General features: G+C 31.7%; 1 protein-coding gene across 2 annotated transcripts in view; it reads left to right on the top strand.

Annotated features, from left to right (window-relative positions):
• Positions 1–13,735, top strand: part of LOC118195406 (coiled-coil domain-containing protein 149) — a 54,220-nt gene extending 40,485 nt beyond the window's left edge. For both annotated transcript variants that reach the window (XM_085821898.1, XM_085821899.1), the window contains 3 exons: positions 1,890–1,972; positions 3,353–3,607; positions 5,377–13,735. In XM_085821898.1, the coding sequence (XP_085678024.1) occupies positions 1,890–1,972; positions 3,353–3,607; positions 5,377–5,735 (697 nt within the window). In that variant the 3' untranslated portion in view covers positions 5,736–13,735. The remainder of the gene's footprint in view (positions 1–1,889; positions 1,973–3,352; positions 3,608–5,376) is intronic.
• The last annotated feature ends 12,080 nt before the right edge of the window (positions 13,736–25,815 follow it).

The following is a 25,815-nucleotide window of genomic DNA, read 5'->3' on the forward strand; positions in this document are numbered from 1 at the left end:
CAGTGAAGAGGTGAAAAGTTCAGCACTATAATCATGGGGTAGAAGCCAAGAAATGTGTGAAGATTGCTTGTCCTCTTGATGTGTCTCTCTGATCTGTGTATTGTCCTGGTTATCAATGTGGTCAGTAGCCATGGTTCTCTTTAGTGTGATGCCGCTATTTGATGCATGGAATATAGCTGTTGAATACTAGAATAGGGATCTAGCAGAGTATCCCAGAAAGCATTTATAAGAAGTATTTTATAAGTAGAGTTGCATAGAATTGTTGCAGCCAAGTACCTGACGACATGCCAGTCAAGTTAATCGCCTGTTAGTCATCATATGTTTTTCCTCACATGTCACAGGTTAACATAGCCTGTTCATTGGTTTTGTAGAGTTCAAGGAACATTCCCAATAAAGTTTACTTTTTACTTACATCACTTGCTCAGATCAAGTATGCTCCTTTGATAAGCAACTGCATTTTAGTCTCTGAATATATCCTCAGCATCACCAGAAACCAAATAACAAATAGGAATGCAAAGTATAATTTTATTTATTAAGTGTAAAAGGTTGAATTTTTCAGAAAAATTATCTAATCTTTTCATAATAATCTCTATTATCAAATATGAAATATTTGTATGTATGTCTGTATGCATGTTCTTCTTTGCACTCTGGGAAACAGCAGTGCCTAGAGCCAGTAAGTTTTTTAATGCACATAGTCTTCCACCCAAATATATGTGTACCTTGAAGCCTGAATTCTGCATTCTGAAATTTTTTTATTTGTTTACATTTTACATAAATTTAATGAAATTTTCTCTGAAAAACCCAGTTATTTAAGAAGCAATGTACCACTACTCGAAATAGAAACAATTTTATCTTTTGTGTGCCACTGTGTTGCTGTTCAGGAAAGCATAAGCTATTTAATCTATTGCTAATTTACAAACTAGGCAAATTAAAAACAATAAAGACAGGTCTTAATAATATGTTTTGAACTTTTTAACCTCATTGATTCAAATAAAAGTTCATTTAATTATCTGGCCATAAGCTAATAGTTCATACTGAAATTCTTCAATATTTATTATACTTAGTCCATCCAATCTATCCCGTATTTTGTGATAATATCACTTTAAACCGTTTTATTGATTTTGGAGGAGTTCTCCGAGAAAGATTCACCAGACTTATATTTATAAAATTTTTCTAGCTGGGCTCATTACAAGAATTACATATATTTTCTTTGTCAGTAAATAAAAGAGGAATATTCACTTTTGTGAAATATTTAAAAATAGTTTAAAATGCATGTGCATTTTAAATTTTACTATCGCAATGCAAAATAAGATGAAAATTTATTCCATCTCAGTTTTGCTTCATTTTTATTTTCATACAGAAATAGTTTTATGCATTGGATTCTTTTAACAACATTATGCATAAAATTCTGCTGTATGCATTGTAGTGATACTGTTTTCCTTTGTCATACATAATTCACTAGTGTTACAAAATAATTCCCAGTCTTGCTGCACTTGCAAAATCTAAAGCTGTCTTAAAGCCTGTTTTGTGCTTAAAATTTGATGGGTGTTCAAAAACAGTAAGGAAGTGAAGCAATCCATTCTGAGAAGTTCTGCTCTAGACTCTTCATCAATTTATGTATATATATAAAACTGTCATTACTGTTCAGTCCAGAAATAATATAGATATTCAAATTTTATGTAAACGTATGTACTTAAAAATTATTAAAATTTAATGCAATTATATGTATTTTAAAAATTTTATGTAATTACATGCATATTTTGTGTTTCATATTTTCTTTAATAATCAAATATATGTTTAAAAATTTATTTGATGGCTCAGTTTGCTTGATATGTTTACATGTTTGGTTATCGATAGACTAAGTTTTGTAGTTTTTATTTTATTTTCAGAATCCTTGGGAGCAGAGTATCAGAATTAGAAGAAAAAATTAAATCAATGGAAGTGTCAACACTTTGGCGCATTCCTGATCCTAGTAATCATATCTAAATTTTTGTTGTCTTAATTTGCATAAAGTATGTGTTAATGGGATATAATTATTATGGCATTATAAATATGAATTGATAAGTTTTTTGTTTATAAAAATGGATTAAAGTGCCTCAATTTTTTTTCTTTTAATAGTAAAGTAAAAAAAAAATATTTTGCATGAAAAACTTGAGAAGTTTTGAATGCATAAGCTTATAATATTTTATATTTACTCCCCATTTTTGTTGTTTTAGCATTAATTCCAGGTACTTGCATATTAACGCAACCATCTTAGCGCAATTTGTCGATTTTTTACTAGATGAAAAAGTAAACATTAGTTATCAGGTGCCACTTGGTGGTTTTTGCGAATTTCTTTAAAAAGATTGACAGACTATCAATATTTATTGGAAGTCTGCAAACACTGTCAACTTATGAAAAGAGAAGACACTTTAGCATTTTAAAATACAAATTTTAATTGTTAGATATGGATCTTTTGTTTGTTTGTTTAACTCTAATTTTAACTCCTCGTGTTTCACAAAATAAACAATGAGACTTGCATGGCCAGATCTTACAAGTAAGTTCCGACACTAACAAAATAAAGAAATGTATGATGATAGCATTGCAAATGGTGAAAACATTATTAAAACACAATAAAGATTTTTAAATTAGTAACATTCCTAATAAAAATCTAGTAATGTAAAAGATCTGAATAAGAAATCAGTGAGAAACATATCAATAAGAAAGATATTGCAATCCATTCAATAGTACACCAGAATCAATTAGTAGCTCATGATTTATGAATTTGCTAATCTCCATTAGAACATCAAATGTATTAAGAATACATGAAAATTTGCTTCTATTTCTTCCATCTTTAAATAGTGGCAAAGCAAAACTTGCATCCGTGTTTGGCTTTACCATTTTTTGCATACATCTTAGGTTTTCTGAGTAGCATTAGGGCATTTTTTAGCAGTTTATAGTTTTAACAGTTTCATAGTTTAGCTTTTTTTTTTTTTTTTTTTTTTTTTTTTTTTTGCAATTCGTTTATATGATCCTCATATGCCTTTACAGAGGCTTGTTTTTAAAAATTATTTCAAATTTTAGGTATCAAGGTACAGATATAATTTGCATTCTCAAATTTGCCCTAATGCTCTAATTATACTTAGAATAAGTTTTTTAACTGTTTTATTCTCTATCTTGTGTTTTATTCAAGTGTTAGATATTCTGAACTTTCAAATTCATTCTTGAATAATTTTAATAACATGAATTTTGCATTATTCAAACAATTAATTGCTATGAAATGTGTTTTAAGTGTTAATTAAAAGTTTAGTATTTAGTTGATTTTTTACTTTTAGTTACTTCATGAAAGAGATAAATAAAAGATATCTTGTAGGTCAATTTTCTATCCTCCTGCATGGTTGTGGAGCTGATGAATTAAATGTTCCTGAAAAGGCTTCGCCTCAGCATTCATTAATGTCATCTGTTGATAACAATGAACAAAAAGATGAGTCATCAGAAAATATCCTTGATGACCAAAGTATTAAAAGTGATGATCAGTGTTCGGTATCTGAACTGAGTGCAGATGTACGAACTAATTCTGGCTTTAGTGATTTAGATATTCTTCCAACCAAAGATTATCCAATGAAAGGTAACTATTTGCTTTATAACATTTTAGACAAAGTTTGAATTCCCTTTCTGAAAATTATGCTGGAAATTTTTCCAAATTCTAGAGATGAAAACCATATAAAAAATTTAAAATGCTTTTATAAGCTAGAATAATAGTAGTAACGAGAGGTGCAAATTATTGCTAAAAAGCATTTCACAGCATTCATTTGTTATTTTAAAATCCATTAAAATATGACAGTATAAATTAAAATCAGACTGATTAATTAAAATCCATTAAAATACTGTCATATTTTAATGGATATTAATTAACTGGTTTTACAATATAACATTGGATATATCTATAGGGGATCATCAACTTATAACCATGTTTGGTTCTGACTGACTGTTTCTAGTTCAGTCATATATCAGTTTCAAAAAAAAAAAAAAAATTAAATAAATTAATTGTTCTTTACAAAGTGTGTACAAAATTTATTTACAGCGCAAGACTGTTTTCTGAATTATTTACACTACTGCTAATAGAAGCCTGACTGTTGCATTTTAGATTGTTAGTGTGGCTGCTGCACTTTTGACTTGTTGCTCTGGTTTTTTCATGAATGTTATCAGTTTTGTTTGAATTGCTTGTTTTTTTTTTTCGTCATATATTTAGGTATAGGGATGTAAAACTTCATCTGTTACTTCTTTTACTTTTGTAAATCTATCAAAGTTTGGATCCATGGCTTTCAACTTAGCAAGACATTCATTTAACATTGTAAAGCATTCAGGTGAATTATTTATAGTAAATTTTATTATTGTTTAATTTTTTCATCTGCTTTCTCTGTTTCTATTCTTTCTTTTTGTCCAGTTGTTTTTTGGGCCCACCAGCAGCTGAACAGTAAAGTCATTGAACACTGTTAGTTCTGTGCAGGGTTGGAATCCTGGTGAACTGGCTGGTTGCATAGGCATTTTCATGGTTTTCCCCATGTGTATATGAGTTAGTGCATATGACCATATGTGCATACAAGCCAGTTTCTCGTAAAAAGCCTTCCATGCAGGCATCCCTTCCCTAAAGCAGATAGCCATTGGATGCTTTGCCATAATCAGATAAACCAATAAACCAAACTAGTTCTTTTTTGTTTTAATTCAATCGACTTCTCATTAATTAGTTCACTAGACCCTTAATCTAACTACACTTCAACATCTTAAGTGTAAAAAACAAACACAGTATTATACACAGTTAATAGCATATTATTATAGACAGTTAATAAGCAAAATTATGTAAATAAATTACGAACAAATGAAGTGAAAGCTGTCGATGGGATAAACCATGAAAGTATGTTGTCGTACTCTTTTGCCCAAGCCACAACTGCTATAACTGCTAAGGATACGATTTATTACGTCATGTATTAGCCAAATCTTGCTTCAAGTGATTTTTTTTCCTGTTTATAAACATGAAGAAAAACCTTCATCAGATGCTTATTACATATGATAAAATTGCTATGAATGCTATTGATAAATGTTTTTTAGAACATGATGAAGTATTTTGATCTCAGGTCTCCAGTGCCTTACTGAAGTGCTAGGAAAATTGCTTTTCCGTGGGAAGCATTTGTATAAAAAAAATACTTTTTGTTTCCCAAACCTGATTCTATGAAATTTTTGTCTACCCTTCATATTATATTGACTGGAAGCTGAAAAATTACTAGTTGAAACGAAAATAAAAATCAATCTTATAAATTTAGTATTCTTATATGATTGTTCCTAGTATATTTTTGATCATTTTTGCATGTAAATTTTAAGTTAAATGATATATTTCAGGTGTCATGTTTGATAGAAGAGAGAGTATGAGTAGTTGCAGTCATTATAGTGACTCTAAAATTAGTTCTGAATCTCCTTCACCTATACACATTCTCAGGACTCTCCACAGTGATTCTGAAATTACTCCAAAAAAGTCTGTCAGCATCAACAGAATTTTTAAATCATCTACCAACAAAGATCGTCATGAATGGTCATCGTTACATGTAGAGGACTTGCCTCCAAAACTTCAAAAGTTTGTAGCTGCAGCCTTTGCTGAAATTGAAAAGGAGACGTGTGAGGAGGAAACTGTTGTCAGAAGCCCTGTCCGTAAGCAAAAATCTCCTGTTCCTGCTAATGTAAGGAATGATCCAAATTGCTGACATGTTAATTTAAATCAAGAATGATTTAAAACTTCCTCCTTGTGGAATATCTGAGCTGTCATATAGGATATTTATGATTTAAAAATGCAAAGCATTGCAGCACGATGCCAGGTGAGTTAGTGCTTTTGTAAACTTCTATAAATTTTTGCTACATATGCATATCAAATTTTTCTCTTTGGCAATAACTATACTTCAATGCAACATATTATGACTTAGAAACAATGACATTTAATGCTAGAAATGAAGACATTTCTAGTGTATTGTCATAAATCATCAAAATAATGTTAATGAACATCAGAATTATTCTATATTTAAAATTTTATGTATTTTAAAAATTGATTAAATATGTCTTTGTTGTTGGGTTATTGGCTATAAGAATTAACATAGTATTCATAAATTTGCAGGACTAGTTTTGAAGGTTTGAAGATATAAAACCTTCTTCTTCAACTGCAGTTGCCAGTTGCATTTGTTCTCATGGCCAATAATCCTATAATCATTATTCAGTGTGTTGTTTTATTTGCTAAAGTAGTTATTAGTATATACGGCAATTCACATACACTCACATGTGTATTGTTAAAAATTACTTTTGAAAGCTCATAGTATTCCCACAAATGTGCATTTGTTTCATTTTATAGATGTGAGAAATCATTATAGAGATGATTACAAGTGCCATAATAAACTTTTGATTATAAAACAAATAATTAATTAAAATAAAATGAGAGTATTATAGATGTGCCGGTATTGTCTTATAAACCAGGCATAATTGTTTTAATGTATATTATTTGTAAGTCTTCTGATTGGGAAGTATTCTTGCAAAAAGGGGAAAAATTTTCCTTATAGCATTCAGTTATTATTTAATATATAATAACTGTATCATTTATATATTAATAATCTCTTAAATTCATACTTTTAGCATCTGTGTTTTCATGCCAGTCTGTTATATCAAAGCATGGAAACTGTTTTTTATCCATTGAGAGATCATAAAATGCTACGATTTTAAACCAGATTTGATGTTTATGTAGGCATCATGTAGACTAGTTTACAAGGATTGTTCCTAGAACAAAATTTTAGGTATAGCACATTGTACTTATGTACCCTGATAGATGTTAAGTTTTTCCTCATAATTTGCCATGATGAATGAGACATTCATCTAAGCATGAAAAAAGATTTTCAATGTTTATTCGTATAGTGGTTGCATGGACTTTGAGTGACTGCTGTATCATCATTCTGAAATTTATGGCAACTAATATATACTTTCAAGAGTTGTGGAGAGATGACAATATACTTTGTCCAGAAGCTGGTGGATGGTATAAAATCTACAGTTGGCAGTGTTAAAAGAAGGGACAGATTTATCAGTTATTATTTCCCTTGTAATCACTTACTTATCTTCAATATTTTAAATACTCTAAGAAGGTACGGAAGACTACATATTTTAAAGTGACAAGGTAATCATAGCAGTGGTGACTCAGTGGTTTATGATCTAGGATAACACATTTTAAAATATGGCCACTTGAATATATTATACCATGTTTAGAAAATACCTCTTTTATCATACTTATGTAGGAAAATAAGGTATTTATCATGGAACATAAGGTACAGTGTGTTATATCCAATCATACTATTAAAAAGTAATTATCCATGGACGAATTCTTGGGATGCTACTTGTTGATTGAATATTTCTTATATTCAGAAATTTTCTTTGCTTATTTAATTTTATGTAGTTATTTTCTGTATGTAAATACAAAAAAATTATCCTTGGGATGTCATTGATGTTACTCTTTTAATTCCAACAATTATAACTAATGTTTAACCAATTATTAAGGCTTCAGTTACAAAAGTTTGACTTCAATCATGCTTTTTGTTGTCATACTTTACTGAAAATTTTTCTCCCTGACATTCTTTTGAATTTTTATGTATGATTAATTTTTTTAAGGTTAGGTATGTAACAGCAGTAAAATTTTTACTGTTACAAAAGGACTTACGTCTTTGTATGATCAAATATTTTTAAGGCGTAAATACATATATTTTAATTCTTGCCATTAAAAACATACCTTATAAGTTCCGAATCTAAAAAAAATTGCAGTAAGTCATCCAGATCTAGACTGAAAAATGGTATATTGCATGAAATTTAAAGCTACATAAATTCATTTTTGAATACTATATTAGTGTTTTTTCATAATTTTAAACTTTATAAATGTAATAATCAATGAAAAATTAAAATTTAAAAAATTTAGAATCCCTTGTTTTTGACACACTTATATTTTATTCTTTCATATATATTCACTATATGCATTTTGTGTGCAGAGCATTTTTTTCCCGTTTTTGTAAACATTTTTAGCTAAATGTCGGGTTCCTCTTGTTGATATAATCATGCTTGTATTTTTTTTTTTTTTTAATTTTATTTATTATTTTTTATTTTTATTTTTATTTTTTTATTTATTTTTTTTATTTTTTTTTATTTTTTTTTTATTTTTTTTAATTTTTGAAAAATAGGCTTTGAATCTTGTAATCAGGGCCGTAGAGTCGGTAGGGAAAATCTCCAACTCCGACTCACTCATATATACATAGGTTACAGCTTATTTTTTTAATATAAAAGAAGTAATAAATGCTATAGAAAAATATTGATGGCATAGCAAATTATTTATATTAATTAGCATTTATTATGAAATGGAAAAACTTGCATTAGTTATTTCTAAGGAACAGCATAGCTTCGGCAAGATCTTCTTTGTTGGAGGACCGTAGATCCGATTTGATAAACTTCAGAGCTGAGAAGAGCCTTTCCACACTGACTTGAGTAGGAGGAAGAGGTGTTACTGTTAAAGCTACTTCTTTTAACATTTCAGGATAGATTTTTTATAAGTTCTAAAACAGGTGTCTTGCAAGAGCAATCATATTTCTCTATTTCTTCAAAGGCTGTGTAGAAATCTTATTTTTATTTTTTCATTTTCATATCTAAAAGCTCTTGGTGCTTTATTTTCATTCACTTTGCTTTAGCCTTTTTAATATTATCCAAAAGTATTTCTCAAAATCTAATTCATCACTGAAAGAGGATGATAGAGATTCAGTTGCGATGTCTGCAGTTTGACTGTCCTGATTTGAATATTCCAATTGTTGTGAAAATAATTTCATTCTTATTAAGATAGCTTTCTTTGCCTTCTTAATTTGTTTGTCATCCAACAAAATTTGGTGTTTTCAATCTACATATAATGAACACAGCAAGATTTCAGTGTCTAGAAAACTAGTCTCTTTTTTCTTAATTGAAGAAATGATTCCTTTTGCAATTATCCCTCCATTTCAGAAAGAACAAACATCACATGCCTCCATTCTCACCTCCTGTTAATTCTTCAAATTATAGCTTTTTTGCGGCTATATACAATTGTAGAAAGAAGAGTTTCCAATTCTGAAAGATCATATTCACAGTCTTTCTGTTAGTGAAACATTTAACAAGTTATCTACATCTTCTGAAAAAGTTCTTAATTCTAACAACCTGTATATTATCAAGTATGTACTTCCTCATCATATTGCTTGATCAATAATTGCTCCTTTTCCTGCTCGCTAAGAATGGCATCAATTTTGGGAGTTCTTGCTGCTATTGCTGATTACCTAAATTTACCAGTGAGTTTTGTAACTAAATCAGTTTAATCACTAAATCACACAAATATCACATCCGTCCTCCTCCCTTATATTTATTTATTGATATGTCAATAAAGTAGAAAATAACTATTTATTAATGTATATAGTCCATAAATAAAAATAATAACTCAGTTTGTCATTAATTTTTTTTTTTTTTTTTTTTTTTTTTTTTTTCAATTCTCTTTAATTTCATTTCAAATTCAAACTGTCCAACAAAAACTGGAGTCAGAGTCGACCTGTTTTTAGCGATTCCAACTCCGACTCCTTTTACTCCAAAATCTGCCCAACTCCGACTCATGATTCCGACTCCAACTCCACAACCTTTCTTGTAATTGTTTACATATTTGATATTTTACCTTTAAATACTTGAATGCAAATGTGAATAATGTATATTAAGAATGATTGTAAGAAAAGAGAAATCAAGATTTAAAAATAATAAGAAGAAAAGGACAACCAGTGATAGATCTGTTGAATTTCATAATTTGAGCATTCATAAGTGAAATTTTGTATTTGATTGAAATTTGAACACCCAAATTTATTTTTAATTGTGGTTTACTGGAAAATAATCATGAAAATTTTGCATGTAAAGTATTTTTGCTTTTGATAATTTAAAAAAAGTTAGTTTACATCATTTTCTTACATATTTAGTTACAAAAATATGAGGTTAAATAATTTTATTTACTCTTATAAGTAAGTATTTTGAATTGCAGCCCTTTTCATATTTTGAAATTTGTACTACTATTTATTAGAATTTAATGATAATTGAAGAAGAATATTCCTCTTTAAAGAGTTGATTTCATCCAAAACAAACTTTTCCTGAAGAAGATGGATCAATGCTTCTGTATATCAAAATATGTTATGTTTCTTTTTACTGAAAATAATGTCATTAATTTCACTTTTGTGGACAGAGAACTAATTGTATTCTAGTCATTTTTTTAAGTCAAGTATTATTGTAGTCCTTTTAAGTTTTAAGATTTCATTCTATTTTTGTTTTCGTATTTCGGAAAATTTGAACTCTCCCAGGCATTTTAATATTTTAAACTTTCACATTTTGATATTTTATGAAAAAAGAGCATACACAGTTTTAACCATGAATATTTTTTTGTCAAACCTGGTTTATTGCGTTTGAGTCTTATAAGATATATTAGTATGGGCTAAACTGTAAAATTTTCCGATGAATATTATCATTGTTGTATTATATGTATTGATTGCATTCTAGTCAAGAGTTTTTGTATGTTTTTTTATGTTTTGATGCTTTATTTTGAATAATAATCATTTTGCTATACACATTTGTAAACCTTTAGAGTTTGAAGTTTTAATTTGAGAAACTGATTCTAAATTGGTTTATCAAGTCTTCTGTGAGCTTAACTTGTTCTGATAGCTTTTGTATGCTATCTATTTCACAAGTAATATACTAATAGCATTTTTATATATTATTATACATGCAATTTTTAAGTATCTAATTTATTCATTATTTTATTTAATTAAGTTTTCAATAATCAATCATAATGATCTTTGCAAACTTAATAAAGTTTGCAAAGATCATTAATTTAATTGTAAAATTAAATTGGACATAATACATCACACATGGTGCTCCATGATGGATACCTTATTTTGTTACAGGCAACATGACAACTAAAATGTTTGTCTCACTGTGGGACATCCCCTCGCAATTGCCTTATTTGTGCTGTGTCCTGATTATTACATTGTAGTATTGTTCTGGCCTATTGTCATTTTGAAATCTGTGACACTAAGCTGTTTTGGGGCAGCTGAAGAAGGTGTAGAAATGATCAAGCACCAACAGGACCACATGATTAGTGGTCTGCCACTGAAAGTGTTGTAGCTGTTCTAAATCAAAATGGGCATGTGTCAGCAAGGTTTTTCATAAAAAAAATAATGCATGTTTTATTAGAAAACAACTTGGCATATGATAACTTACTACAGTAAGCTGCTAAGATGTATTTAACTGCATTCATTGTTTTCTCCATTTTCAGTAAATAAGCAACAACACTTTTTTTTTTTCTTTTTCTTGCACTATGTATCAATTTGCGAACAGATATCATCTTCGGGAATTGCCGATGAAAATGTTTGCCTAAGCATGAAGCAAAGTTTTCATTGCCCATTTTGCAAATTGTGGTGTTCAGTACATTAGATCAATTGCCAACACTGTTTTAACATCCTCAATATTTTGAAATCTGTGACCAATGGACTGTTCCTTAACATCAAGGATGAGATATTGTGATGCAGGACTGCATGAGAATTATCATAGTGAAATAGCATATTTTGTGTAAACAAAGTAAGGCTTGGTATTAATTATCAATTATGACAAAACGTTGCATCAGTTAACATAGCTGTATACTGCATGGTGTACTGTGTCCAAAAAAGTCCTTACACGACCTTTATTTTTGTAACCGTTGGTCGTAGATGTATCCTTTCAATTAAAAAAAAATGTTTTAAATGACGCAGATATCCATAATTTGGCATTTTTAAAATTAAAAATATTTTAATTTGAAAAAATTGCCCAATCTAACTTTGTGTATGGTCCCCTAATCCCTATACTTATATTTAGGAAATTTTTATGCTTATTTTAAAAAAAGTAAAAAACGGGAAGTTTTGACATTAGTACGACGAAAATTGTCCAAGATGGTAAATTTCGAAATTTTCGATATTTGACGTCATTTTCAACTCGTCGTAAGGGGCTGGTTGATAAATAAATTAGAAAATTTGATGTTAATTTTTTTCCCTTGAATACCATTCGGTTATATTCTTTTTTGTGATTTATGAGTCTGTAACTTTCTTTAATTTATGATTTTGTTATAATAGATGTGCCGAAAAAATTCTGTCAGAATTTTTAGCTTTCAAAATTTTCAAGTTTTCAAATGCTAAACATACATTATTAATATTTCAAAGTTTTATTACTTTAGAGCCATAATTTAATAATCATTTAAAATTGACAATTAAATTAACAATATTTTTCAATTTTAGTTTATGTAAATAACGTTAAGAGTTGACTACTTTCCAATACTCATGTCTACCATTATTTTCTATAGCGTGAAATCTATAAGATTCTGTAAATAAGGTCTCCTTTCTGAAAAAAAAAAAAAAAAAATTTACATTGATCAATACTTTTCAGGACAGCCGTCAGAAAAATGCTTGACTTTTTAATCCTTTAAGTATCAGAAACTATTTCTAAACAGATTTTCATTTTTTTCCCCTTAGTTACGTACAAATGCAGACATTTCGCTTTTCATTTGGTGAATAGCCTGTGAGTATGACCCTACTTTAAAATGAATTATCTCGGTCTGCTTTCGCCGTGGGGAGTCATAGGGACCGGGAGAGCATATGAAATGTTAGATTTCGTAATTTTTATACAAAATTGGTTATTTTAAATTCAAAAAGCCAGGCCATAAATATTTGCATCATGTAAAACATTTCTATGACTGGAAATATATGTTTACTACCAACGGTTGCAAAAATAAACGCTGGATATGGAGTTTTGTGGATATGCTGTATATCTGCCCTAATTGTTGATTCCCTTTGTAGAAAATCGATGATAATTTTTTATTATTATTCCAAAGCACTGTAGCCAAATATCATCATCATAGGCTGGTAACAAATATATTTCTGTCAACGATGCTGCCTTGTCTAGACATGGTCTTTTGGATTTAGGAATTTTAGGCAAGAACTGAAAGATTTTTTTTATCTAGGGAAAATGATTTTGATCTCAATAAGTGCCTTGGTGTCCTCAGATTTTGGTGTGACGAGTGTATCAAAACAACAATGAGGTGGTTTAATGCTCAGGACACAGTAGTCTACAAACTGGGCATCAATAAACTAGTCACACCCCTAAATAGATACCTCAGCCGTAATAATGACTACATGAAAAATATAGGCTGCGGAATGCAATATGAAATTAATGTCCAATTTTTTTCTCCTTTGGAAGTAGTAACTTAATATAGACATTCCTCTCATAACTTTGCAAATCAAGACATTCTAAATTAGCATTTTGATATTAAATAGCATTTATGAAACCACCATTAGAAAAGGGAGCTTAAAAATGTGATATTATTTGTTGTCTCTCTTCCATTTGTATTACATAAGCTATTTCTTGACACAAAACTTTGAATCTCTGTAATGTGAAACTAAGTAACTAGCACAATGAAAATGTTTTAAAAGTGTTGTTTTATATGCAAGAGTATGTTGAAGCTGAATAATTGAAGTATCTTGTGGTATTTCTGGATAACAAATTTAGAGTTTCTTTCTTTTTTTTTAAAGCATATTTAATCAGAATCAGCTGAGAATGGTAAAGAGCTTTAAAACGAATCATGTTTGAAACTTTTAAAAATAAATCTATGTTTTTATAATTCTTCTGTGTTATATGTTCTGTTTTTATAAATACTTTCCCCCTCAAAATTTTATACTCAGATGCACTTAACATGAAAAGAAACACCATGAAACCAAAATTTGTCAAGACATTTTAAATAATTTGTTTATTTATTACCTTTATTGCAATATTTTATTAATAAATTCTATTAATGTGAATTCCAGCACTACTAGGCAAAGGTTATTTGAAAACACATTGCAAACACGAGAATGAATTTTAGTGTAGCCAGGGAGAATGAGAAAAAAACATCCTATATAGCTGAAGTTTACATCTAACTAATGCTAAAACATTTAAAATATTCCATGCTATTAAAAGTTTATGTGACTCATCATCAGACTGAGTTTTTCAGGATTCACAGAGCTTCCTGTCTTGATTAACACTTGTTACGGATTCCTCTCATTCATGTTATTATCAATTTGAGGTGTTATTATGCCTACTCAAAAAAAATATTTCAGTTATTATTGACAAACTAGACCCACATTTTGGAAAATATTGAATGTGAAGCAGTTGTTTGTAGCTTCTTTTCATAAACTTCAGACTGTCTGTGATGTTGGATCAGAAGGTATGAGAACAGTAGAATTTCAGGACATGTGACGTTCAGTGACGTAGCCAGAGAAGAGCAAGGGGGCGCGCCAAATTGATATTGCAGTTTTTTTAGAATAAATGTTTCTGTTCTTAAACAGAAAAGGTCGCAAACTCGGGTGCTGAAAACTCTAGCTACAGGTCTAGGGAAATTCACTAATCTGATATGAAAGAGAAGTCCGATGAAGAAAATTGGAAGAAATGGAGATAAAATATTTCAGTTACATAAAACGTGACGAGGGAAAAGTTCTTGAATTGATTCTGGAAAACTGGACTGTTTTTTGCTAAAGTAAACTGAACTGCCAAAAAGTTTACCTGACGATCCTGCTTGCTGCCATCCACTGTGGAAGTAATTGCAATGAAATGACTTGTGGAGCATTACGTAGGATCGCATTAACACGTTGAGCGCGGCGGGAACACTTAAAGGTGAAAAATTACTTATTGAGCTCCCTGATATTGATACTCACCGCTACGTCCGAAAAATAATTGAAAAAAACTAAACTAAAAGCTCAAACTTTCCAACTACCAGATGAAAAAGTGCTCAAAGTCGTTATCCGAGGTTTACCAACTACGATGAACACTAACTATATCGTCCAAGAATTAAATAACCAAGGATTTAAAGTTAGCTATATAACCTTAATGCGTAATAGAAAAGAAAATAAACCAATGCCGCTCTTTTTAATTCACATTCCAAAAACGGACTCTTCCACGAAAATCTTTGAGCTAAAACACATCGGACGTACGAATATTTCTGCTGAATACTTGAAGCGGAAGCCCGGCCCATCCCAGTGCTACCGCTGCCAGCAATTTTTTCATAGTTCGCTTCTGTGTACTAGAGACTGGGTTTGCGTACGTTGTGGAGATAACCATGAACCCCACAACTGCCTTGTTGACAGGAATAAACCTGCAACATGTTATCACTGCGAAGGGCCACATCCGGCAAATTTCTCTAAGTGTCCAGCAAGACCTCAACAAAATAGATCAAAATTTACTCCCAGCCAACCTCCTATCAGAAATCCATGGAATCTGCATAAAGAAGATTTCCCTCCCCTCAGTACAAATCTCGAAAATAATCAAAATTCGCACATCGCTGAACCCCAAGAAGCAAATAATTCGCTCTCAGAAATTTTCAATCTTGGATCTTTAAAAAGTATATGGACTACAATAACCGAAGGCCTAAAAGAAATGAAAAAACAAAAATCTGCTATTGACAAAATCAGCATCATAGTTAACATCATCGATAGAGTCTGCAGTTACATTTAATATGCCTAAAAACGTCAATATGAGAAGCTTTAAAATTATTTCCTGGAATGCAAATGGCTTATATAACAAAAAGGATAAAGTGGGTGATCTTATTCTTGAATTAGAACCGGATGTTCTGTTAATACAAGAGTCTCACTTACAACTTGCAAACAAAGTACTTTATGCAAATTATGCTTTCAGATCTGACATAACTACAGGCGAGGAGGTGGAATTATTACTTTCGTTAAAAGGAGTATACAGCATCAATTTAAACAAAACCAATATACTTCTTTTGAAAATAATTCTATTGAAATTGAAACTGAATCTAACAAATTCATAATATCCAATATTTATATTCCACCGAATCTAGACCAATTATGGCTGAAATTGAACATCTTTTGGACTCTAATTACCCCTCTCTTGTAGGTGGCGATTTTAATGCGAAACATCAATGTTGGAATCCTGGTGCAATCAATAGAAAAGGTACTGAAATTTTAAATTTGATCCAGGATAAAAATTATGTTATACATGCTCCTGATGAACCAACACATTTTGGTTACCATAGCTCTTTCATCATTGACTTTTTTCTTTCAAATAACCTCAGTTACAATAGTCAAACTTCTGTTATTCCTGCTTTATCTTCTGATCATAAGCCTATCTTGATTGAAATTAATATCAACTGCTTCCTTCCTGCATTAGATCGCAGCATTGGAATTACCAATTGGAATTGATTGAAATTAATATCAACTGCTTCCTTCCTGCATTAGATCGCAGCATTGGAATTACCAATTGGAATAAATATTCTCAAATTCTGACAGAAACTATACCAGGAAATCCTTGCATTAGTAGTAAAGAAGCCTTAGACACGGAAATTCAAAATTTTACCAACAGTGTTGAACAAGTTTTAAGTTCTGCTAACAATAAATTCATCAGTAATCATCCTTTTCTTCCTCTTCTGAATAACATCAGGCAAAATATTAGATATAAAAATCGCATCCGGAAATTATGGCAATCTACTAGAGACCCAAGAATTAAAGCTCACTTAAACGCTCTTCCAAGGACCATTAAAAAGATATCAGGGAATTTAAATCTCAACGATGGAGCAACTTCTTAAATACTCTTGCTACTGAATACAATTTCCTCTATGACATTGCTTGTAAATTCAAAAAGCCTTTCAAGCAGATTCCTCCACTTCATGGTTGCAATGGACTTGTTTATTCTGATGAAGATAAAGCCAATACTTTTGCTGACATTCTTGAAGATACCTTTACTCCCAATACTTCCCCAGATGATGATCATATCACCAAAGTCAGCACAGTATATTCTTTCCTTAATAGCCCTGGACCACCTAATATCACCTTTCTTGCTTCTCCGAGAATTGTTGTGGATTTTATTAGCTCTTTTAACTAAAAAAGCTGCTGGATATGATGAAATTTCTTCCAAAGCACTCAAGCATCTTCCAATTAATGCAATTACGTTCTTGACTAAAATAATTAACTCAGTTATCAAGCTCTCTTACTTCCCAAAAGTATGGAAATATGCAGTTGTTGTTGTCTTCCCCAAGCCTCATCAAAGTTCTACCTTTCCTCAAAATTATCGGCCTATCAGTTTACTAGTCACATTTCTAAAATTGCTGAAAAAATTATTTTGTTTTATATTAATTGAATCATGCCTCCTAGCTTTTATACTCCTGATGAACAATTTGGATTCGGACATTTGCACAACACCAATCATCAGCTTCTCCGCGTTATCAGTTACATTACTGATGGATTCAATTGCAAATTTCCTACCGGCGCAATTTTCTTAGCTATTGCCAAAGCCTTTGACAGAGTGTGGCACCAAGGACTTATATTCAAACTAATTCAGCTCAATTTTCCGAACCACTTTATTCGACTTATTGCCTCTTACCTCAGAAATCGCACTTTTGCTGTCAAAGTTGGAAACACCCTCTCAACTACTAGAAATATTACTGCAGGTGTCCCTCAAAACTTCGTTCTCTCTCCTCTTCTTTACAATATTTATACTCAAGACATTCCAAAAGAATCTCATATTACTATCGCCTTATTTGCCGACGATACCGCTATCCTATCTCAATCTTCAACTATCAATACTATACAAATTTTTCTACAAAACTATTTGGAGCTTCTTGAAAACTGGATGACGCTGTGGAGAATTGCCGTTAACAGTCAACAAGAAACTGGAGGAAATTCAATATCTCAATAGCTACTATGCGTCCTCTCCTCGGCAGACATAGCAATTTGACTATCAACAATAAGCTTATTCAGAAGTTAAACAACAAAAATCAGCGTTATAGTTACGAAATTTTCGCAGGACTAGTTTCGATGATTTTACCGAACCACCATCTTCAGCTGCAAAACCGTAAATGGACAAGGTAGGAAGTAATGATTAGATAAGATAAAAAAGCCTGGACAAGAATAAGCAAGTGGCGCCATCTGTTGGTGAAACCAGAAATAAAACATAATTTCTTTAAAGGCCGAAGGCAAATTTGGATTGGAATTAGGATCGTTAACTAGAACAGAAAGATTTTTATGGATGTGAAATGCCTCTAGAAAATCCAGTTCTCCAATGAAGATGTTTTTTGAATAATTTTGGCAACAGAAAAATTGAAAGTGTGATTTTTCGGACCAACAATGTTGAGCAACAGAAGACTTCTGTGTTTCCTTTTTTCTAAAATATGCCTCATGTTCCTTGACGCGAAATTTTAAGGCTCTCTTAGTTCGGCCAATGTAAATTAAACCACACTGGCAAAGAATTCTATAAATACCCCAGGAATTCATGTCCGGAATGGGGTCCTTGAGTATGGAACTCGGAATTTTATTGATGGGAGAATAAACAACCCGAAAGTTAAATTTCTGCAAAATATGTGCAACTTTATAGCTAATTGATGGAAAAGAGGGAATGACAAAAGAATTTTTATAATCTCCTAAAACAAGAGTGTGCCTTTTAGTGTGTTGAGATGAGAATTTTTTAAATGCTTGATTAATAATGTTGGGTGAAAAGCCCCTGTCAATAGCTATTGCTTTTAAATAATTTAATTCTTCATCAAGGGCTAGTTTAGAGGAGCAAACTTGAAGAGCACGGAAAACATAGGAATAAAATGAAGCTAACTTTTGTTTAGTCGGATGACATGATTTAAAGTGTGGTGGAAGGCAAACCGATGAAGGCTTACGGTAAACCGTAGTACTGAAGTTGGATGTGTTACGTGTGACCAGAATGTCAAGAAACGGAAGAGAATTGCAAGTCTCAAGTTCAAAAGTGAACTGAATAGCAGGATCAATAGAATTCATTGTTGAAAGAACTTTATTTAAATCATCTTTATTATCTTCAAACAGGGTAAAAGTATCGTCTACGTAGCGGAACCATGCCGGGAAGTTTAAATAATGCATGTAGATATCAGACAGGATGGGACTGAGAGGGCTTCCCATGGCTAATCCCTCAGTTTGCTTGTAATATTTATTTTGGAAAACAAAATGTGTTTCTTCCAAACAGAGTTGAGTGAGAAAAATTAGCTCATCAATTTCGATGCAAGAGAAATGAAATTCGCGAAGTCTGGTTTCTAGACATCTTAATGCACCCTCCACTGGAACATTGGTGAATAATGATTTTACATCAAAAGGAACCATGAGTAAATTACTAGGAGAAATGTTTTTAACCTTTTTTACAAACTCTATTGAATTTTTTATGGTGTAAATGTTATTGTCTAATAGAGTTGAAAATCTAGAAACTAATGGATACGAGGCAGTACCTAAATTTGATACAATAGGACGGAAAGGAATACCACTTTTACGAATTTTGGGAAGAGCATATAATCTGGCACAATTCGCAACAGATGGGATAAGCGAATGTTTTAAGTTGCTTGAAATGATTTGCGAAGATTTGATCTCAGTTTTTATTTTTGACAAGTCCGAAGGTGAAGGATCTTTAGGGATCGGATTATATGGTCCTTCGTTTAAGAGTTTAGTGACACCATCGATTTAAGTGTTCTTATCCATGACGACTATCATGCCACCTTTGTCGGCCTTTGAAATGATAATATCCGGGTTAGAATGAATTTCGCGCATTGTAGCTCTTTCTCTCGCAGTTAGATTTGGTTTCAAAGGTTTATTATTGAATTTCACATTATGAGCGATAAGATGCCTAATCATTTCTTTCTGTGAATCTGAAACTTTACTGAACTTGAAAGCTTTTTCGATAGGAGCCAAAATCTTTGGAATCGAGGGTTTACAGGTTTGTGAGAAGTTAAAATTATATTTTAGAATTCTCTCTTGTTCTTCTGAAAGACTAACATTAGAAATATTAACTATTGGCTTGATGTTTACAATGGGAAGATTTTTTGACTATTGGCTTGATATTAACTATTGGCTTGATGTTTACAATGGGAAGATTCAGTATTTGTTCGGCGTGTTATTGTGTCTCAACAAGAAGCTTATTTTATACAAGTCCATCCTTAGACCTACTTTACTTTACGCCAGTCCGGTATGGGGACACGCCGCTAACCCACATAAAAAAGATCCAAGTTATTCAAAATAAAACCCTTCGTGAAATTATTAATGCACCCTGGTTCATCCAAAATTCATATATTCACAGAGATCTTCAAGTTGATACTATACAAAATTACATAAAAAAACTTGCAATAAATTTTTTCCTTTCTGTACTATTACATCCAAACAGCTGTATCAGCTCTTTGCGATGCTCACCTTTTCCTAGAACAAAACACAAATATCCTTCGGATATTCTAACCTAACATTTTATATTAATTACTTGAAATTGAAAAATTACTTATATTGAATATTAATTACTTGAAGTACCTACTACCTTACTGATCCAACTTTTTTTTCACATTGCTGGTTTATTTTCATCCATTTCATCTTTCTTCGCCGACTGATGGCTGCTAAGTGAAATATCCCATTCTACCATCTTGATTCTTCATATTTTCCTTTGGTTGTTCCAGACATTCTTTTATCAGATGCAGATAAAAGCGCGCTGTCACTCTTTTTCCATTCGACACAAGTCAAGCCGAATTTGCTGTCCTTTCCGTATTTTTGTTTAGAATGTTTCAATGCATTTCATTAAAACTAAATTTGATCACATTTCATTGAGATTATATTTATTTTTTAACTTTAATACTGTCGGTCCCGAGGACCGACGCCAGCCAAACGAAAATTCCAGTGCCGGTCCCAGGGATCGACGCCGGCCACACGGAAAGTTCACTGCCGGTCCCCAGGGACCGGCGCCGCGCTCAACGTGTTAAGCATTACGTAAGATCGCATGATTAATTTGAATGACCCAGTCTAGACTTACAGCGCTATTTTTAAGATAGAGATATGAAGTTCCCTAATTAAATAAAAAAGAAACAAAAGAGGTTATAAGCAACTAACAAGTAAATTTAGAAGTTTTCTTTCATATTTTTTTACCTTTCACACACAGATATATATATATACATACACACACACACACCCTTATCCTGCTTAAAAGTCCAAAGGTCATTCATTACCTGGCCTTCTTTTTCGCAATCGTTGGTCTTAGATATATACTTCCACTTACAGACGTGTTTTAAATAAAAAAATATTCAAGTTTTCGCAATTTCAATTTTTTTTAAAATTAATTTTGGACAAGTAACTAAATCTGAATTTTAAATGCCCTTGGTACCTATACTTATATTTGGGAAAGTTTTATACTAGTTATGAAAAAACAAAAGCATGAGAATTTTGATTCCCATACGAGAAAAATTGACAGGGATATGTAATTTTAAAATTTACACTTTTTGATATCATTTTTAACTTTCTTTATCGTTTGATCATTCGAGGAAATAGGTTTAAATGAAGTGCAGCGAAAAATGTCTATAACTTAATTGGCACACAAGGAAGTTATGTGGTGTCTACATCAAGTTTTTAAAATTAATGTTCCGGATTTTTAAGATTCACAAACTATAACAAATTATTTTATTAACATTTTGATGGTCTAATTCAGAAGTCAAACAACAAAAATCAGCGTTAATTTACAAAATTTTCACAGGACTAGTTTCGATGGTTTTACCGAACCATCATCTTCAGCTGCAAAACCGCAAATGAACAAGATAGGAAATAATGTTTAGATAAGATAAGAAAGCCTGGACAAGAATAAGCAAGTGGCGCCATCTGTTGGCGAAACCAAAACTAAACCATAATTTCTCTAAAAGCCGAAGGTAAATTTGAATTGGAATTAGGATCGTTAACTAGAACAGAAAGATTTTTATGAATGTGAAATGCCTCTAGAAAATCCAGTTCTCCAATGGAAGATGTTTTTTGAATAATTTTGGCAGCAGAAAAATTGAAAGTGTGATTTTCGGACCAACAATGTTGAGCAACAGAAGACTTCTGTGTTTCATTTTTTCTAACATATGCCTCATGTTCTTTGACGCGAAATTTTAAGGCTCTCTTAGTTTGGCCAATGTAAATTAAACCGCACTGGCAAGGAATCCTGTAAATACCCCAGGAATTCATATCCGGAATGGGGTCCTTGAGTATAGAAGTTGGAATTTTATTGATGGGAGAGTAAACAACCCGAAAGTTAAATTTCTGCTAAATATGTGCAACTTTATAGCTAATTGATGGAAAGAAGGGAATGACAACAGAATTTTTATAATCTCCTAAAATAATGATGATGAAGAACTAAATTATTTAAAAGCAATAGCTATTGACAGGGGCTTTTCACCCAACATTATTAATCAAGCATTTAAAAAATTCTCATCTCAACACACTAAAAGGCACACTCTTGTTTTAGGAGATTATAAAAATTCTTTTGTCATTCCCTCTTTTCCATCAATTAGCTATAAAGTTGCACATATTTTGCAGAAATTTAACTTTCGGGTTGTTTACTCTCCCATCAATAAAATTCCAACTTCTATACTCAAGGACCCCATTCCGGATATGAATTCCTGGGGTATTTACAGGATTCCTTGCCAGTGCGGTTTAATTTACATTGGCCAAACTAAGAGAGCCTTAAAATTTCGCGTCAAAGAACATGAGGCATATGTTAGAAAAAATGAAACACAGAAGTCTTCTGTTGCTCAACATTGTTGGTCCGAAAATCACACTTTCAATTTTTCTGCTGCCAAAATTATTCAAAAAACATCTTCCATTGGAGAACTGGATTTTCTAGAGGCATTTCACATTCATAAAAATCTTTCTGTTCTAGTTAACGATCCTAATTCCAATCCAAATTTACCTTCGGCTTTTAGAGAAATTATGGTTTAGTTTTGGTTTCGCCAACAGATGGCGCCACTTGCTTATTCTTGTCCAGGCTTTCTTATCTTATCTAAACATCATTTCCTATCTTGTTCATTTGCGGTTTTGCAGCTGAAGATGATGGTTCGGTAAAACCATCGAAACTAGTCCTGTGAAAATTTTGTAAATTAACGCTGATTTTTGTTGTTTGACTTCTGAATTAGTATTTATTCGGCGTGTTATTGTGTCTTAATTTTGATGGTCATTAACGAGCTCAGCTAGCATTCCATTTATACACCGCAAAGGGCGAAAACAAACACAGTTCGTATTATAAATTTACTACTGACAGATATAGTACATGTTTGAGAAGAAATAATTGTTTGATCTCGCAACCACCGAAGGCTTAAAAATCACTACTGTTGATTCAGTGATAGTTAGTATTAATATATGACAGTGAGTATCTTTTTTAAATCAGAAGGATTCCGAAACAGAGTGCAGTATAGATGATTATATCGAATTTTAAAGATTAGAAAGATTATTATCAAAAATGTGCACTCGGATTTCCAAAAGCTAAATATAGATAAATTCAGACGAGCTTTGAACTGTTTATTAAACTCTTTGTAATGGTAAGAGCGCTTGAAACTGCTGTTGAATAATTTAAGTAATAAATTACTAAAATATGAAATAAGAAACATAGACTATTTCATTTTAGTAGAATAAAAATTAGGTGTTTGATAGGTTGATTATAGAAAATGTGAAGCAAAGAAGAAAAGAAAAATGGATTATCCCCCCCCAGGAAATATACGAATTGCAGTCGAAATTCTACCCGTTTGTAAAAAATATGTTTGCGAACGACTCTGATTTTCCTTGCAATTATAAACTAATCACACATCAGTTTTATGCTGTTGATTCTATGACAATCTGTAATGATGCTGGTTTCGAAAATCTTATAGGCAGTGTAAGCAAAGGCATAATAACTATGATAAGATGCTATTGTTTCAATTGTAGACCGATTGCTAACGTATATTATACAGAAATTTCGGTTGATATCAATCAAATCAATCATCATTTCGGCTTTACTTCCAATCTGTGTAACATAGTAATCATCCGAAAGTTCGAGGTCAAGATATTGATGTAAATACAGACTGACCTTCGATTAATCTAATGAATTTTTATGATGATATATAAGCATACGTTGTAACCACACATCTGGATGTAACCTTCAACTGTTTTATATAATTATATGTTTCAGCCCCTAGAATCGGTCCGTCAAATTCAGCAGAACATTTTGTACTTCCTTTAGAGTGCTGCATTTACACTGAAAATTGTCATCGTTTAATTTAATTATAGATAATGGCTTTTCATATATACGAATGAGTTACTTTAGGGAGGGGTGTGGTAAGTCGGAAAATACGAAGTCCAACATTTTCTTAATAGTTCGAACAGAACAACATTATAAGCGAGGTTGGTGTTGCATATTTGTAATAGTTGTACGCCTTAAATATGTGATTAGTATACTAATAATTTCAAATGGGGAAATGATCTGAAAAACATGTGAAAGTGACCGGAATTACTGCTGGCCTAATCATCTCTTCCAAAGATGTAGTTTCTCATTCGGTTACTCCAAATGTTAAAATGGCTCTTATCTCTTAAAAGTGTTACTTGTGAGAATATTTTAACTTTTAGTTGAATCTTCTGCTTAAGTTGGGAATGTAACCTTGGACATGTGTTTCAACATAAGAAAGTGTAAGAAGCGCTCGAACCGAACTTTTCTTAAACCACTGTAAAGCCATCTGTAAATTGCTGTTTTTATTCTATAAATCACTTTCTGCCTTACATTTCCAAAGTCTTGCAAAGTTTCTACAATGCTTTCTTTAAATCTGGATATGAACCTTTAGTTAAAAGGTTCGTATAAACAGCATTTACAAAACAGAAATTAACAATCACACTCTCTAACCATTCAATTTAAAATCACGGCACTAAATTTCAAAATTTCTGGTGTTGCGAGTCTGCAGTTTAGATACCATATAGGATATCTTCTCACTGATTCTAGGTATAATTAAATAGTATAATAAAAATCATTGGGCGAAAGATGATGACGAGCACGTAGATGAAATATCAGCTGCAAAACTGAGGAATAGATGAACTATTTTAAAACTCCTCGTTTTCTTGTATTTAGTTTCTTTTATTATTCTATATGTATTGTATTACGTGGCAATACTATTCGAACCTTTTATGTGCTGACTGTTGTAGAAAGTTATGATTCTACGAGTTCACTTTTATTAACTCTACAAAAGACATTTTAAGAAGCTGAATTCCTTATGAGTTTCAACAATAGTGGAAATAAGAACTTTCCTCTTACTTCAGTAATAGCACTCTCAAACTTTATTCAAAATCTTTATTATTCCGAAGTAGCCTCTTGTCTGGCTGCTACAAAGCTGTTTAAGGACGTCCGGCATCAGGGATTTTGGAAGTATTAGCTGCCATTGGGATGCCTTTCCTTCATTTGATTCAGATTTCTGATACAAGATGCCATTTCGAACATGGAGTGAGTCTCAGAGTGCCCAATATTGTTTTGTCTGAAGACTATAGATCGAAATTTCCTTTCAGGTAGGTTTCTTAATTGAAGATTCCATAAGATCATTTATGGGTTTAATGTCGCCGTCTTTCAACGGGTCTTTCCTGACTTTTTCGTCACTCCATGTGTCTGGGACGATGTTGTCTGGCGGACGATGTTGAATTCATAACTTGACTAACGATCGGATTCCGAAGCTCGTATTTCGTTTCCACCCTGGAACAATATCAGCAGCTTGCTGGACAGGATCTTCTAGACAGAGCATCCGATTCTCCATGTGATGATCCAATACGATAATGGATAGTGATGTCATATTTCTGGAGTCTCTGCATCCATCTGGCTACTTGGCCCTCTAAATTCCTGAAATTGAATGCCAGGTCAACGGATGCATGATCTGTGCGAACAGGAATTTTCTGCCGTAGGGATGATGATGATGCA

Source organism: Stegodyphus dumicola, chromosome 8 (assembly GCF_044657685.1).
Source record: "Stegodyphus dumicola isolate Sdum_Otavi_A_Nest chromosome 8, ASM4465768v1".
Classification (NCBI taxonomy): Eukaryota; Metazoa; Arthropoda; class Arachnida; order Araneae; family Eresidae; genus Stegodyphus; species Stegodyphus dumicola.